This window comes from Hemicordylus capensis, chromosome 2 (genome assembly GCF_027244095.1).
Source record: "Hemicordylus capensis ecotype Gifberg chromosome 2, rHemCap1.1.pri, whole genome shotgun sequence".
In the NCBI taxonomy this organism is placed as follows: Eukaryota; Metazoa; Chordata; class Lepidosauria; order Squamata; family Cordylidae; genus Hemicordylus; species Hemicordylus capensis.
The window spans coordinates 154,692,245-154,708,239 of NC_069658.1; the positions used below are offsets into that span (position 1 = coordinate 154,692,245).

At 46.3% G+C, this 15,995-nt stretch overlaps 2 protein-coding genes across 4 annotated transcripts in view; one reads left to right on the top strand and one right to left on the bottom strand.

The window, feature by feature from the left end:
* The window catches only part of LOC128343208 (ephrin type-B receptor 5), a 144,272-nt gene extending 137,731 nt beyond the window's left edge, over positions 1-6,541 (top strand). For 2 of the 3 annotated variants that reach the window (XM_053291857.1, XM_053291858.1), the window contains exons 12-16: positions 348-563; positions 1,649-1,798; positions 1,914-2,107; positions 3,703-3,858; positions 5,520-6,541. In XM_053291857.1, the coding sequence (XP_053147832.1) occupies positions 348-563; positions 1,649-1,798; positions 1,914-2,107; positions 3,703-3,858; positions 5,520-5,628 (825 nt within the window). In that variant the 3' untranslated portion in view covers positions 5,629-6,541. The remainder of the gene's footprint in view (positions 1-347; positions 564-1,648; positions 1,799-1,913; positions 2,108-3,702; positions 3,859-5,519) is intronic. The other variant, XM_053291859.1, reaches the window with a different exon arrangement.
* A 2-nt stretch (positions 6,542-6,543) lies between these two features.
* LOC128343209 (transient receptor potential cation channel subfamily V member 6-like) overlaps positions 6,544-15,995 on the bottom strand; it is a 120,777-nt gene continuing 111,325 nt past the window's right edge. The window contains exon 15 of the mRNA XM_053291860.1: positions 6,544-13,115. Coding sequence (XP_053147835.1) covers positions 12,821-13,115 — 295 coding nt within the window. The 3' untranslated portion in view covers positions 6,544-12,820. The remainder of the gene's footprint in view (positions 13,116-15,995) is intronic.

Here is a 15,995-nt window from a genome sequence, read left to right on the forward strand (position 1 = left end):
TGTGGGGCTCAGGGCTAGGTAGCATTGTGTCCATTGGCTACCGTGAGACAGATCCCAACTTACCAACCTGTGTGGTACCTGCATCTGCATGGATGCATTGAGCACTCCTGCATTGCTCTGTGGTGTCCAGCTCTCTGGTTGTTTTGAAAACATTTAATTCCTGAGGTAATTGTTGCATTGAACTGTCATCATGTAGTATATTATTATTCAGTCACCACAGTGAGATCTTCTCACTGTAATCTCTTCCTTCTGCTCTGCTTTTCTACTTTTATCTGTGAGTGACTGGGGAATTGGATTCTTGTGATGGTTTCACTGAGGCCCATCTCTCTTGTGTGTGCCACCCACAGCAAAAAGAAGGGCAGTTCAGCGTCCTGCAGCTCGTGGGCATGCTGCGGGGCATAGCGGCCGGCATGCGCTACCTCTCAGACATGAATTACGTTCACCGGGATTTGGCTGCCCGCAACATCCTGGTCAACAGTAACCTGGTTTGCAAAGTGTCGGACTTTGGCTTGTCGCGGTTCTTGGAAGACGATGCTTCGAATCCAACTTACACGGGAGCCTTGGTGAGTCCTTGCTCAGGAAACAATCTTTTTCAAAGCCCTGCAAAATTCAGGCAGGGAGCTCTCATAGTGTCAGTATGTGCTCTGCCATGCCTAAATGTTACCAAACCATTCTACCGTTGCCACAAACATTTCACCTAAAGCAGGGCTGCTCAGCTTTGGCCCTACTGCAGATGTTGGCCTACAATTCCCATAATCCCTGGCTATTGGCCACTGTGGCTGGGGATTATGGGAGCTGTGGTCCAAAAACAGCTGGGGTGGCGGGGGGAGTTGAGCAGGCCTGAACTAAAGCAAAGTTGAAAGCTGATTTTGGAATTCCTCCTTAGGTGAAACTTCTGAAGAATTTTGACAGAAGCCAGAGGTCATCCAGTATCACAAAGTTTAGAGAGAGAGAGAGAGAGAGAGAGAGAGAGAGTGTGGGTGTGTGTGTGTGTGTGTGTATTAGTATGTCCCTAAGTTGTCATCAGAGTTTGCAAAATCACAAGTCAAACACTGGATTGATGAGTGAGTTAAGCTCTATTCAGATATTATGCTGTATTGACATTCAGATGTCTGTACACATGTACATGTTTTTGTCTGAGTGATTGTACCTGCATTCATTTTAAAAGAGGACTTGAATACAGGTGCAGTTAGGAATTGTACTGCTGTACATATGTTGAATCTGTACACGCATACAGATTTGGACACAGGTTGAACATAACACATGAATAGCCAGCAGGTGCCCATCTCTATCAGAACACAGTCAGTGTCCGAGGAAGACTTCGTGATCCTCGGTTCACCTGCAAACAAGCAACACCATCTTTTTCAGCCTAGATCTTTCTTAAAAAATGAGGATGGATTTTGAGGTCAGGGAGATCACTATTAAGCTGCTTCTGCCACTCTGAAAATGTTACCTGTCTTTATCTAGCAATGGCGAGGCCTTAATGTGACTTCAGCACACTAGTTTTGAGTTAGTCAATAGTCAATCTCTTTATTACAGTCACTGACCAGAACACTAGTTTTGAGTTTGTTCTGTGTGTCCTGGATTCTGGTCCCAGCTATTCACTGATGCCCCCTGCTCACTACTTTTCTGTCTCTTTATTCTCTAGGGTGGCAAGATCCCTATTCGCTGGACTGCCCCAGAGGCCATCCAGTATCGCAAATTCACATCCTCAAGTGATGTCTGGAGCTATGGCATTGTGATGTGGGAGGTCATGTCCTATGGCGAGAGGCCCTATTGGGACATGTCCAATCAAGATGTAAGTTCTAACATGGGACAAAGCTCATACATCCATACATAGGAGACATTCATACTGCAGAGTATGTGTATGATAGAGCAGGACTCTAGCCAGACCCATTTTTAATTCATTGCAGGTCATCAATGCTATCGACCAGGACTATCGCCTGCCACCTCCCCCAGACTGCCCCACTGCCTTGCACCTACTAATGCTGGACTGCTGGCTGAAAGAACGAGTCCAAAGGCCCAAATTTGAGCAGATTGTCAATAGCCTGGACAAGATGATCCGCAAGCCTTCCGCCCTCAAAGCCACTGGCACAGGGAACAGCAGGTGGGTTGGGGCTCTGGGGAAGCATGTGGGAAGGGAGTGGAGTCTGGGGTTAGTTTCAGAAAGAGAAAGGCATGAGGGAAGAGCTGCGATCTAGAGGAACTGAGGCACAACTCATTCCTGCCTCGTGGATTGACCTGCAGTCTGTTGCCCATTCGAGACAGCAACATTTTTTCGTGAGAAACTCAGAATATGTATGCCTGCCCCAATCCGACAAGTTCACCTTGCATCACAATTTGTGCTTGCTGGAGCCCATTTTCAAATGCTTTGAGATGTCCTGGATTAAATTAAGGAGGAAAGAAGAGAATAAAGTGCACTACCTGGAGGTCGGAGGACAAGTAACAAGCAGAAAGTTGCCAGTTCAAATCCCCGCTGGTACTATATTGGGCAGCAGTGATATAGGAAGATGCTGAAAGGCATCATCTCACAGTGCGCAGGAGATGACAATGGTGACTCCTCCTCCTGTATTCTACCAAAGAAAACCACAGGGCTCTGTGGGTGCCAGGAGTCGAGATCGACTTGACGGCACACTTTACCTTTACCTTTAGAACATAAGGCTAAGAGGCTGAGCTATGAATCAGGACTTCCGTGCTTCGAATCTGCCATGAATTCTAGGTGGCCTTAGGCAAATCTCAGCGTTTCATCTGTCTTTTATGGAACATAATGCTCACTACCCTTGCAGCCTTGTTGTAAGGATTGCAGCAAAATAATTGATCTGAAGCACTTGGACTGCTCAAAAACACTATTAAAATGCTCATTATTGTTATGTCAGGTTCTGTGCTTGTTCAGTGAGCCAGTTGTGCTCAGATGTGGGGTGGGTGTTAAGCAAGCCGATTCTCTGAGGGTATCAATTCTAGAATGAGCAAGGTTTGGCTGTTGGGCCAGATGCCAGCATGTAAAGAATGGAACTCAAGGGCGAAATGAACAGAGAAGGGCCTGTCTCCGGCGGTGGTGGTGGAAAGAGACTCCTAGTAAAAGCTGGCAAGGCTATATTTGGAAACTCCTGTGTTTCCATCTGCCTTTCCCAGATTCACAGAGCCAGATGTTTGGTGTCAGCAAAGAGGAGGTCCCTTGAGGAGAGATTCGGCCAGGATTAGAAGGCTCTAGAGCCGGGGACAGAAATGCATCCTGTTAACATGGAGGGGATTTCCCATGGGGTATAGCAAGCCTTCCTCTTGAGACTGAGGATCGGAAAAGAGCACACAGTCATGTATTGGTTGTTAAACATTGATCCAGTGTAGGAAGAAGCATTTTTCAACAGTCTAAAGGAGGAAAATCAGGAAATGTTGGCTGTCGGGAACAGTGTGGAAACCAGCAAGGCTTCTGTGAACATGTGGCATGAGTTCCTTTTAAGGCAGATTCACCGTAATTGTTGCAGGCACACAAACATGCAAACAGAAGGCATGCAGAATGCTCTGGAACACTTGGAAAACATGCACTGCAGAGCTGCAATAGTTTGCAGCTCCCTGCTGCACCTTTGAAGATGAATCTCCTCCTCCTCCCCTCCCCTCCACCCCCATATTCTGAGGGGCTGGCATTGATCAGGGGACTAAAAAGGTACTCACATGCTCAACTTGCATGTGCTTTTTCCTTAACAGACTGTCCCAGCACCTGCTGAGCAACTCACCCCCAGATTTCCCTTCACTCACCAATGCTCACGAGTGGCTGGATGCCATTAAAATGGGCCGCTACAAGGAGAACTTTGACCAGGCCGGGCTGACTACCTTTGACGTTATCTCACGTATGACTCTAGAGTAAGTTCTATTCCACACATTATGCAGCAGTCAACCTGGGTTTGCAACCAATACATGTGCTTACAAACATGTTGTCTCACACATTGGCCTTGTAGCTGTACAGCTAGAAAATGTAATGTGTGAAGAGGTTGTATGCGTAGGGAGGGCTTGGGGCAGAACATGTGAGCCCCAAGTGGCATGTGAGCACAGTGGCAAAAGACCCCCACACGCAAAGTCTTGTTACAACCGCACATTAGGGATGTGCGCGAATGGCTTGTTCAGCTGTGGGTGGGGCGAAGGTCGATTCCTTGAAAAAGCAGGTGCTCCTCCACCACCCCACCACTTTTCCGGGTGCAGTGCTCGCTGTTCAAAAATCCATGCACGGCTGCAGCACTGCTCCCAGCAGTCTGCGCACGGTGTCGGCACATACATGGATGCCGTGCGCAGGCTATGTGGCCTTTTGAACAGTGAGTGCCGCACCCGGAAAAGCGGCGGGGGAGCCAGTAAGGTCCTGCATACCTGCTTTTTAAAGGAACTGACCCTCACCCTGCCGAACCACTTTGAATGCCGGCGCCCAAACTGGTTCGGCACTTTCCTAAGGATGCTCCGAACCACTTTGGGCACATCCTTACCATACATACATGGAGGTTACTTTCTTGTAGTGTTTTATCAGTACACACCAGTGCATCTGACTTGAAGGAACTGAAAGCTTCCTAATATTTAAAAAACAATAAAAATGGAACTGTTGAGAACTCCAAATGCAACAGTTCCATTTCGGAATTAAGACTCAGTAATTTGAAACACCAAAAATCCAGGACAAATGTGGATGAATGTTGGAAGCATGCCTGTCCTTGGCATCATTTGTTCCCTAGCCCAGGGCACAAGAGTACTCCTTTGGCTCCAAAGCCACGTGGCTTCTTCTTCTTCTTCTTCTTCCATTAAAGGAACCTTCTAGTTTTCAGCACTGATTTTCAATATTAGACAATAGGCGCTTCTAGCTTCAGCACTTAGTGTGCCCTTATGTATAAAGTGAACAGGTAGAGCAGGGATTCTCAACGTGTGGGTCCCCAGATGTTCTTGGACTTCAACTCCCATAATCCCCACCCCCAGTGGCCTTTGGTTGGGAATTATGGGAGTTGAAGTCCAATTACATCTGGGGACCCACACGTTCAGAATCTCTGAGTTAGAGAATATAGATGTAGGCTAGAGATGTGCACAAAACCACGGAGGTGAGGCTCAGAGGCGGCGGGGGTGCTGCTTTAAGAGCTGGGGAGGGTGCACCTACCCCCTACCCCCCACTTTCCCCCAGCTGGATATGACTGGAAGTCTCCGATGTGCCTAAAGTCTCCGGGCAACGGGGCTGGACTATCTGGGCTAGACTCTCTGGGCAATGGGGTGGCAGGGAGGTACGCTGCCACCCCAATGGGCTTGGGGGGAAGTGTACGCCGGCAGGGGGGGAGTAGTGGAGGGGAGTAAGTGCACCCTCCCCAACTCTTAAAGTTAGACACCCCCCCACCATCGAACTGGCGGAACTGTTCATAAAGGGCCTCTGAACTGGTTCCATGCACATCCCTACATTAGGCAGGACACAGAGGTGAGCAACAAGTACCCCATTTAAGCGCTCTCGCTCTCTCTCTCTCTCTCTCTCTCTCTCTCTCTCTCTCTCTCTCTCTCACTTGCAGAGACATCCAGCGCATTGGCATCAGCCTGGTGGGTCATCAGAAGAAGATTCTCAACAGCATCCAACTCATGCGGGTTCACCTCAATCAGCTTGAACCTGTTGAGGTCTGACACAGAGAGCACACCTCCAACCCCCTTTAAAGGACCTGGAGATTTAAATGAACCTTTTGTTGTAAAAGGGAAAACAGAGCAGTAATTGCCAGAAATTTCAGGCGTCAATGGAGGGTGCATGGAATGTTGCACTCTGCTTCACAGACCAGAGCCCTCGAGGGTTTGTGGGGCTTTTTGTTTGTTTGTTTCATAACTTGAGACGTTACAAGACCTTGGCATTTAGAAATGGGTGAAATTGTACATTGGGGTGGGGAATTATTACATGGAGTAGAACTGGAAAGATAGCTTTGGAGTTGGAAACGGACCCACAGCCCTCTCAGTGGCAATGTGTGGGCTTTAACCCATTGCTGACATGTCAGTGGATTGGTAGCTAGAGCTGGGAACCTCTCAGAGCCATCAAAATAGGATTAAATGGAGGGCTGAAAGACTGCTTTGTTCGGCCAGGAGAGTGTGGTTCTTAGAAGAGCAACAAGTGCCAGACAGCTATATGATAAAGCAAGATGATGTGGATGCTGCCTCAGGCCATGAATTTCAGGCAGTGTTAAGAGGGGCAAAGTAGGCAGCAGAGAGATCTGGGAACTGGGTCCCCTTTATTTCAGTGGGACTTGCTTTGGACAACTTCATGATGGATTGGACCCAATGCTAATTAGGGAGAGATGACTGAAGAGTGTTGTTTGGCTTTTTCACTTCAGGACCAAAACATCTTGGACCATCCATGGGTTCTGGTGTATATTCTAACTTGGTCTCCCTGAGAGGGAACAGAGGTGGTGGTAGACAAGAGACACAGAAAGCCTCAATTTTTGTCACAGAGAATGGCCACCACATTTGTTTAGACAGCAGAGGGTTCTTTCTTTGCAGTTTCCAACTGGCTATTCAGACCACAGGAAATGAAATAAAACATTTGACTGAGAAACGTCTGTGCACAAGGCTTTATTAGGAAGACATGTGGATCTCTGGGGCGGCATGGACCTTCTCAAGGCTAAAAAAGAACAACAGGCTGTTTAATCAAGACAGGTTTACAGAGTTGAGCTGCCCTTCAAATCTGATCTACACAGAACATAGTCACTGTTGATGTAGAAACTCATTAAAAAAAATGGCTAAACAGATCTTATTCAGAGGGGAAGGGGTGGGGTGGGGTCCACTATGAGAGTGAGCCCCTTATGTGTATCACCATAAAGTGCATATCTGTGGCAGTAAATGTCACTCCTTCAGGAAAGTGCCTTGAGACTGTCCTTTTTCATGGCATACTGAATGTCCAAAGTGTAGTGAAATTCAACATCTACATGCTGAAAACTAGGTATCTATTTCCCCCACCTTTCAGATATGCACTAGGCTAGGGAATATTGACAATCATGTTTAGTGGCTGTCAACATTTGTGATGCAGGTTAAGTTTTTGCACATTCACAAAAGATTGTCAATATTCACCAAGTTTTGGATGTTCACTGTGCATATAGCTAAACCAAGGTGATCTCATCAGCACATCTCTTGATTGCTGATTGACTTAATTACTTTTGTTAACTGCACTGCTCCATGCTAACCTCCATGCAAGGTGGGTGAATCACCTTGCATGCTATACCTGGTATATATGAGCAACGACTGAGCTATTATGGCTATTTTTGGAATTGCCTTCGTGTCAGTTATTTTTGAAACTGCATCAGATCTGTACCCAGCCATACATGCAAGCTCTTTATATTATATAAAGAGTGTGTGTGTGTGTGTGTGTGTGTGTGTACACACCCACCGGGGGCAGGAAATGATTGAAAAGAGATCGATCTGATACGGTGTAGTTGGCTGGATGCGCATAAACGTGTCTGGTCAGACTTGTTAAAATACAATTTTAAAAATGCTTGTCAACTTTCAAAATGCAGCAGAGAGCCAGGATGCAGAGGAGTTCACTATTGTTGGTCATAGAACCTTTGCTACCACTGAGGTTATTTCTTCACAGTTTAAGCTTCCCTGTTTTTCTGAGGTGCCAATTTGTATTCCAATTAGGCCACAACCCAACACAGCAAAGGGACGTGTACGTCCACTGAAACCAGTGGGGTCCCAGCACTAGAATATGTGCACACTTAAGAGTAGGGATGTGCATGAACCTATTCGGAGGCCATTTTACAGGCCTCCAAACAGGTTCGACCATTGGCCGGTTCGAACGTTTGATGTGGGCGGTGTCGGACTTTAAAGGTGGGGGAGATGTTCCATGGACATCCCTACTTAAGAGCACCAGTCACAACAGAACATGGACACTGCAGTGTAAGGTGTGGATTCAGGAAACCACTAGCAATGTAGAATGAATGGATACTCGAAAACAGACTCGTGCTGACATAGCTTGTGAGTCCATCTCCCTATCCCCTTTTCAAGCTCCGTTCTGCCATCACCCGATAAAGAGAGCTTGGGGTGGGCATGCAGAAGCGGCTGTTAGATGACCCTTTCAACAGTTTGTTCTCCAGAGCAGTATTGGACTGCCCATTCTGTATACACAGCCTAGAGACAGAGTCCTTTCCACCTCCACTTCCGGCCCTAAATTAACCTGGACAACCCCACCCAGATGAATTAAGAGGCTATCTGTTGCGAGTCATCCGAGGAGCCAAGGTCAGCAGGGAAGACTTGACCTTGCCCCTCCACTCTCGGCCTCTTTGCGTCCTGATATCAAGCATGTGAAGTGACCGAGTGGCCCCAGGGAAGGCCTGAGCTATTGGACCCATTTCAAAGCAGGGGGCGTTTGGTCTGAGCACTGATAAAATTGCTCCCCTCTCCAGTACAATAGCTAGACCAAACCAGTAGCAAAGGTTCATGACCCGTGGTCAGGCCACAGCAGGGAAAGGATTGCCATGGTGCACACGGCAAGACCAGGCCAAGCAGACGGGTAGGGGGAAGCTGCTGAAGGTTGGAACGCTTTGTCCCAAGGACCGTTTTGGATTCAGTTTTGAAATGGTGGGAAAGATCTAGCTCAAGTTTTAGAAAAAGAATACGAGGCAGCATCTTGGGAAATAAATAATTCTAAAATAGGATTCACATTTGTTCCAGCTCAGACCCTTCAAGCCACCAAAAATATATTACACATTATCTTTGTTGAAGAGGGAAGGACGGAATAAAAGGAATGGCTTGTGCACACATTTAAATACAAAAATAATTAAGACCATCTCAAATAGGTCAGAACAGGAAATGATAGGTATGGAGGAAGTGCACAGGATGCTCATGGCAACATTAAGGAGCAGGTGGAAAAAATCCATTGGAGCACAGCTCACTAACTAAATAGATAAATTCTAGAGTCCCATTTTTGGGGGGAAGTCAGAATGGCATTAAGCTTCTAGCATAGATCCAATGAATGCTCTTGGAAGTGAGCTCTTTCAGGAATATTGGGATACAGGTATTGCTCAGAATGAAGTATTCTAGCTGAGTTCACAAGTGCTACATAGTCATTGTCATGTTTTCAAATGGAGTTCATCCAAATCATATGGTTTGCTTCCAGCTCTAGCAACCCAAATATCCTGTTGGTGAGATCTTTCGTGCATTTCCACTGCACTGCGGATACGGACTGTGGCTGACATACCACACAAGGGAATGCGGGCCACTTAAGCATTGCATGTAAATACCACTGATGGGGCTCCACTGTAAGCACTCCATGCAGTTACGCAATGCCCATTATGTCCAGTAGGCATCGCATCGCACAACTGTGTGCACAGAGCACTTGTTGGTGATACCTGCATGCACACAGGAGCATAAGAGGTGCTCAAGCTGCCCACGTTCCCTTGTGCAGTATGTTAGCCAGTAGCATTTGTCCTACAGAGAGTAATTCCCAAATCGGGTGTTCGAATACTTTTGCAGGACTTAGCTGCAGAGTTTTGATTTGAATGTACAAATGTGATTAATGTGGCTTGCGATGCAAGAAATAGCTTTTCGCAAATTTGAGTGGCAACCCTTAGGAATGCAGCTGCTTATTGCAAATAACCTAGTGAATGCACATTTTTGTTTTCTTGTCAGCACACATGCTCCCGCTTCCAGAGATAATCACATGCAACAATGCCTTTCATATAACTAATAGCCCGCTGGTAATAATTACACACTGGGTGAATACAGACAATCATTTACTACATGGTCACTTACCACAGTGTACGTCTGTATGGTCCTGCCCGAAGGCAAGGAGAATTTTACCATCCCTCCCATTGCTTTCCTGCATTGCCCATCAAGGGTAGAAGGTAAAATGTTCCTCAACAGTTTAGGTGGTTCACAAAGATAGTTGGCAGGACAACACAGATGACCTTACCAAGTGTTGTCTTGCACACGAAGGTGAATTCCCACTTGTCCAAAGGTCATCTGTATTTATTCACCCACTGTGCTGCCAGACAAGAGATGGGGATGTACATTCACAGCAGCATCACATGGGACGCTACACAACACTGTGAAGGGCGTGGTAGGGATTACAAGTGTTAGAAGTGCATCCAAGGAGAGCGATGCATTGCGTGTGTAATTTATAATCCAGGGTCAGATGCTGCTGCTGGATTTGTGCATCCACACAGAAATTCTGTGGATTCACACTTCATCTTCCATGAGCAATTGTACACTGCTGGCTCATGATGACATGCTACAATGCAATTTTGGAAATTGATTTCAGTGCATAGATCACCCTGCTATATAGTCATTGACTCCCAGGAGCACTTCTGCTAAATGATGGGCATAAAGGTGTATATCACCAGTTGCCATTTTTACCATAGGAAAACCTGGCATCTGGGCTTTGGTGCATTAGCAAATGGTAGCTATAGTATTCCCAAAACAATCAAATGTCATTTGAATAAGCCCTAGTGCTTATGGAGACCTAGCATTTAAGAAAGATCAAATGAACAAAAGTGGCCAACATGATCCACAGCCCCTTGGCAATAGGAAGAGGGCTATGGGTGTACAAGAAACCTTCCGCATCCCTGCACAGCCCTCCTCACGCCACTACCGGATTGCAGGTCATGTCAGCCTGTGTCTTGTAGAGCAGCCTTAGAGAAAGTGTTCAGTAATGGAGCCATGTGAATTTAGGGCCAATATTCCCCTGGGTTCCATACTTGACCCAATGTTGGCTTAACATAATAATTACTTGAAGGAGGAGAGTACAAACGCCACATTTGCCCACAACACAACAGAAATGGACTTCAAACTCTTCCAAAGTTACCCTATAAAACTAAAATCACACTGAAGGTATTCAAGGACCGGGCAGAAAAAAAAAGTTGAATTCAACCACGGCCAAGGGAGGCAAAGCCAAATGCACAAGCACAGCAGGACAGGACAACGGGGGCCCCACCGCCTCCACCTGAACACAGCTGAGAAGGATCGCCCCAGTGCAGAAGTGTCAGGGCTGGGTTTTAATCTCTCCAAGTTCCTTTTGTCACCCAGCCTTTTTCATAAGCCATAGTCTCCATGACAGGCAATAGTGGGTTTTTTTTTAATGCATATATTTAATTAAATTAGTATATGTAAACGAGCAATGACCCATTTTCTTCCCCCAGAGTGGTAGCAATGCCAGCTCCAGAGCTGCATTTTATGAAAAACTAGAACATGAATTAAGCAAGCAGTTGCGATTGGAGTGGGGGAAATAGGAAACAACATTTTGGGAAAACATAAGACAAGCAGCACATTTTAGAACGGGAGAATGGAACATAACAACTGTCACAGGGACCAGTTAAGGACAAGAAGCATCTGGTTTTAAGTATCATGCAGTGAAACAAGCTGGTACAAAGATTGCATGCGGTGCCACCCAAAGCAACAGTCCTGCATAATATCCGTTCTTGCCCCTGCTAATGTCTAGTACACGAAAACGTGTGACACGTTACAGGTTTCCCCACCTTCAGAGCATTTCACAGGCTGCTATTTGCTGCCAAATCACAATGAATGCTACAATCCTGTATGCTCTGGTTTAGCTTACTGGACATTTCTAGGAGAAGATGGATTGAGACGGAGCTATAGTTCTGGGCAGCAGCCATGCAACCTCTTGTCATGTCAAGTTTCAGCCACAGTCAAAACAAGAAATATGGGCATGGGAGGAAATATTGAAGAGGGCAGTAGAGGTGACAAATAGATTCAAAAGAGGGTTGCATGAGGAACAGTCTGAAGGAAGTAGGTTTTTGACCTTAAGAAAACAACACTTTTCTTGTAAAAATGCCTCTCACATTAGAAAGTGGCCATAAAACTTTATGGCAAACAAACAAACAAACAAACTCCACACAATCACACACACGCAAACACACACACAGCCATCCAGGCGTAGGGCAGGAAGGATGAGATTTAATTTGAATTGAATGCATGTAGATTCGAATTATGTATTAGGAAACAATTCCTTACTGTTTAGCTTAATTGGGGCAGTGGAATATATTTTCCAAGATTGTCCTTCACTGAAGGGTTTTAAGAGATTGGGAGACAGAAGTCGATGCCACAGGAAACAGCGCGGTTCTGTGGGGCTGTTTTGTGTTTCTTTTACCCTCTCCCATTAACAGGCTGTAGAGCACAACACGTGATGTGACATCATTGGAGGGCAAAGCAATGCACAGCATCATGTCTCAATGCCACATGTTGTGTTCTACTACAGACTGCCCGGAAGAGCGGAGAAAGGAACCCGGGGCGGGAGCAGCAGCTCCAGGTTCCTTATACACGGCGGTTCCGCCATGACGTATCCCAGTGTGTGTGGTAGGATGAGACAATTCGTCTGAATCTCTGCCTGCTTTTTACAGGGATATATACAGTGTTATGAGTGTTGACAGCTCTTGCCTTCTGTTAAGCAAACAGGAGCCTTTGGTGGCTAAACTGGAACCCTGTTACCTAGCACCACCAGCAGAAGCAGACTGGTCTTCTCTAGGCCCCTAGCCAAAGACTAAGATGTGCAAACACTTACGAAGGCTCTGGATAAGAGTCTTTGTCCCTTAAGCCTTCCACAGTCCTGGTCATTTCCCAAAAAGTTCTCCTAGACTTGTGGCAGCACATTGACACTGCTGTACCTGCTGATGCATCCACGGCAGAAGAAGACTTTTCTGAGGAGCAGTCCTTCACAGCAACCTGGGACCCACACTATCAACTCCGTTAGCCATCATCAGTGCCAGATAACTTAAGTTAGTGTGGTCAGTATAAAAGCACTGGAGGATCTACCCAATCATTTGGAGTGATGCCTTTACCAGGGAGGCTCTTCCATGGGCCTCCATGGGGCAATAGTTCTGGTGGTTCACACATGATAGACTTCCTCCTCTTCCATGGCATGGTTGGTGTATCCCTGCAGCTGGCCCAGTGTGTTGCGCCTTAAGATGTCCCAGCCGCACCTGGAGCTCCTTCGCGATGAGTTTGGTGTTTCATTAGGGGTGCTCAAGGGCGTCTGCTTCTTTGAGTAAACCTGTCCACCCCCATCCAGCGCCGGCGTCAGTTTGCCCTTCAAGTACTTCTCAAAGCCATCCCTTCGGTGCGGCTCGTACATTTTAGCACAGAGCTGTTTTTGCTGCCAGTTCTCAGATCGATCTTCAACCCTGCAGCAAGAAGTTAACAAAAGCAGTCAAGAGCGCTGTCGCTGCCCAGGTTGATGCTTTCCAACTTGAAGGAAGAGCAGCAACTTCATGGCTCACAATGTTACAACTTCTTAGAAATCTGAGTTAAGGTGTTTGGGAGAAAATTGGGTGCAATGTTACATTTATGCTGCCAGGCTCATAGCAAGAAATATGTGGGGGGTGGCGGGGTGGGGGGAGGATGAGCTTTATACATCAACATGACATAGAGAACAATATCAGTAGTCTAATATAGGGGTTCTGAACCCTCTTGCAATTATGGATCCCCTTACCCAGGAACTCCACTCCACTTATATTTTCAATAGGCTCCAGTAAAAGTTAGAGGAAAAATAAGTACTCGCAATAGTTATTTTCAATAATTCTGTTCTGGTTCACCAGGAAGCAAATTCAATTGAGAGCAGGTTTTTACAGCTGAAGACTCCAGCTGAAGAACCCTTGCTCTAGTATGTCTGCAGTTTTATAAAATGTATGTTGTACATTACATACAATTTATAAATATTTCATTTATTAAATTTATATATGAAATACTTTATACAATGAGCAATTTAGTTCCCTGTGTCCGTGAGCACCTTGGGACCGCACCAAAACCCTCACCCTTGCTTCATGTTCATTTTAATAAGTATCAAAGGCATCTTCCATTTTCGGTGATTTGTGAGCACATGTTGAAATCAGATTGTTTCGGTGCTATTCATCATGGTGCCATTTCCCTCCTCCATCGCCCTCACAACCTTCAGCCTCGTTTGCCCACAGGGCTCCTTAATCTTATTGGCTGTGACAACCCACATGAATTGCTGCAGACCTCCTTGATGGACAACTTTGCAGAACAACACAGATACAGAACTGACAATATCCAGGATCTTCCTGTGTTGAGAGTCGACCACTCTCCCCCGCTCCTCTCCTCACCCTCCCTCCACCGTTTCCGCCATACTCGGGGGAGACCCAATGCTTCCAGAGCAAAGCTGTTCTGCTTCAATGCAGTTTTAATTGCCACATAAAGATGATGTGCAGTTTTTACACCCAGTTGCACAAACCGCCTCTGTGGTGGGTGTACAGAATGAAATACTTCCCCCTTGTGTTCTGCTAGGGAAAGTGCAGAGAATAAAGGGAGGTGGGGCGGGGGTATTTTCCAGGCAAGAAAACCCGGACAAAATAACATTGGCTGTGTCAAATCCTTCGCTGTAGCCAACAGTGGATGCCAAGAAGGTAGGGATACCCTCCCCCCCGCCCAATGCAACTAATTGAATTACATGGCACCGTTGGAGCAACAGCCTCCTGACTTCACCAGCTGTTGGCACGCTTATGCCTTGAACAATTGCAGATGGTTAGTGAATGGGAACACTTCCCTAACTCAGCCTAGCAGCCGACAGGGATGCTGTGCTGGGAGCTACTGTGTGTATGGGCAGAGGAGGAAGGGCACCAGAAGCCAATCAGCACAGAGATCTCCTGCTTTGCAGCACAGTTCTAGAATGCAGAGAGACCTGGTGAGCACCGCAAGCAATGCGGTGCCTCGGAGCAGCGCCAGCCGGTCTCCCTTGCTCGGTTCCTAAACAGAAAGTTGGGGTTCCCTCTCCTGCCCTGCAATATCCAGCACTTGTCAGCGTTCCGTTCTTGGGCGGTGAAACGTCACAACTTGCAGGAGAAACAATATCCTCCACAAACATGTTGTACGAAAACGTGGCATTCAATGGGGACACCTGAGGCTCCGGCAATGAAGTTAGCCTGTCTGCACCTGCCTTTGGGGGGGGGGGTCAGACACCGTTGGGTCCATCTAGCCCAATATCATCAATGGGCAGCAGCCTTGCAATGCCTCAGCTGGAGTCTTTGCCAGCCTTGCTACCTGGAATCCCTTTAACTGCAGCTGTCCGAGATTAAGCCTGAACACTGATGCATGCAAAGCATGTACTCTACTACTGAGCATTGGACCCGAACATATTATACCATATTTACCTGAATCCAAGACTAGTTCCCCCCCCCCACACTCAAGTTTTTTAAAGTTAGAAATTGGGGAGTTGTCTTAAATTCAGACTCCTGTTCCTTTCAGGTAAATATGAGTATTACCTGTTTGACAAAATTCAGAGTCATCTTCTATTTGGGTTAATATGGTAATAGCAATTATAATTGATCAAAGTGGTCAAGTGCTTGTCAGTTTGGAAGCAAAACAAGACCATCCAAAAATAAGGTAGTGGTTTTTACATACTGGGGTGTGAAAACCAGGGCGCTTTCCAGATTGCATGCTATCACAGTGCAACGTGGAAAGCAACGGGTCCCTTAAGCGGGCTTCTGTATTGACTGTGTTTTGATATCGCAACCCCTGGATTGTAAGAAAGGTGCTATTCATATTTCCAATGCCTTCTTTCAGTTTTCATTGCTCCACCACATCCCTATAACGTTGCATCTGTGTTGCAACCCCGCCCCCCCCCAAAACCCTCTCTGTATTTGCCCATTGTAGGAGGCTTGCCTCCTTACAACAGATCTCTAATGCAGTTTGAATTCAGCACCACAAAACACTGAAGTTTACACCACTTTTTGCGGTATAAGGCTCACAATCTGGAAAGCGCCCAGCTGTGCAATAGTAAATGGGATAAAGCTAAAGTTAACAGGAAAAGGTTTAAAATACAAAACCAAACCAAAACGGCCCTGAGAGCTTCCAAGACCTTACAGAATGTTGAGAGCACAGAGATAAAAAAAAATACTATAACTCGTCTCATTGGCTGACATACTGCACAACAGTTCAGTCTAGTTGCACTTGTGCCATGTATTACACAAGAGTAAGTCGATTATTTCCAAAGGGTTTACTCTTGTGCAACAAACACCAATTTTGTGTTTGTGTTACTTAAACAAATG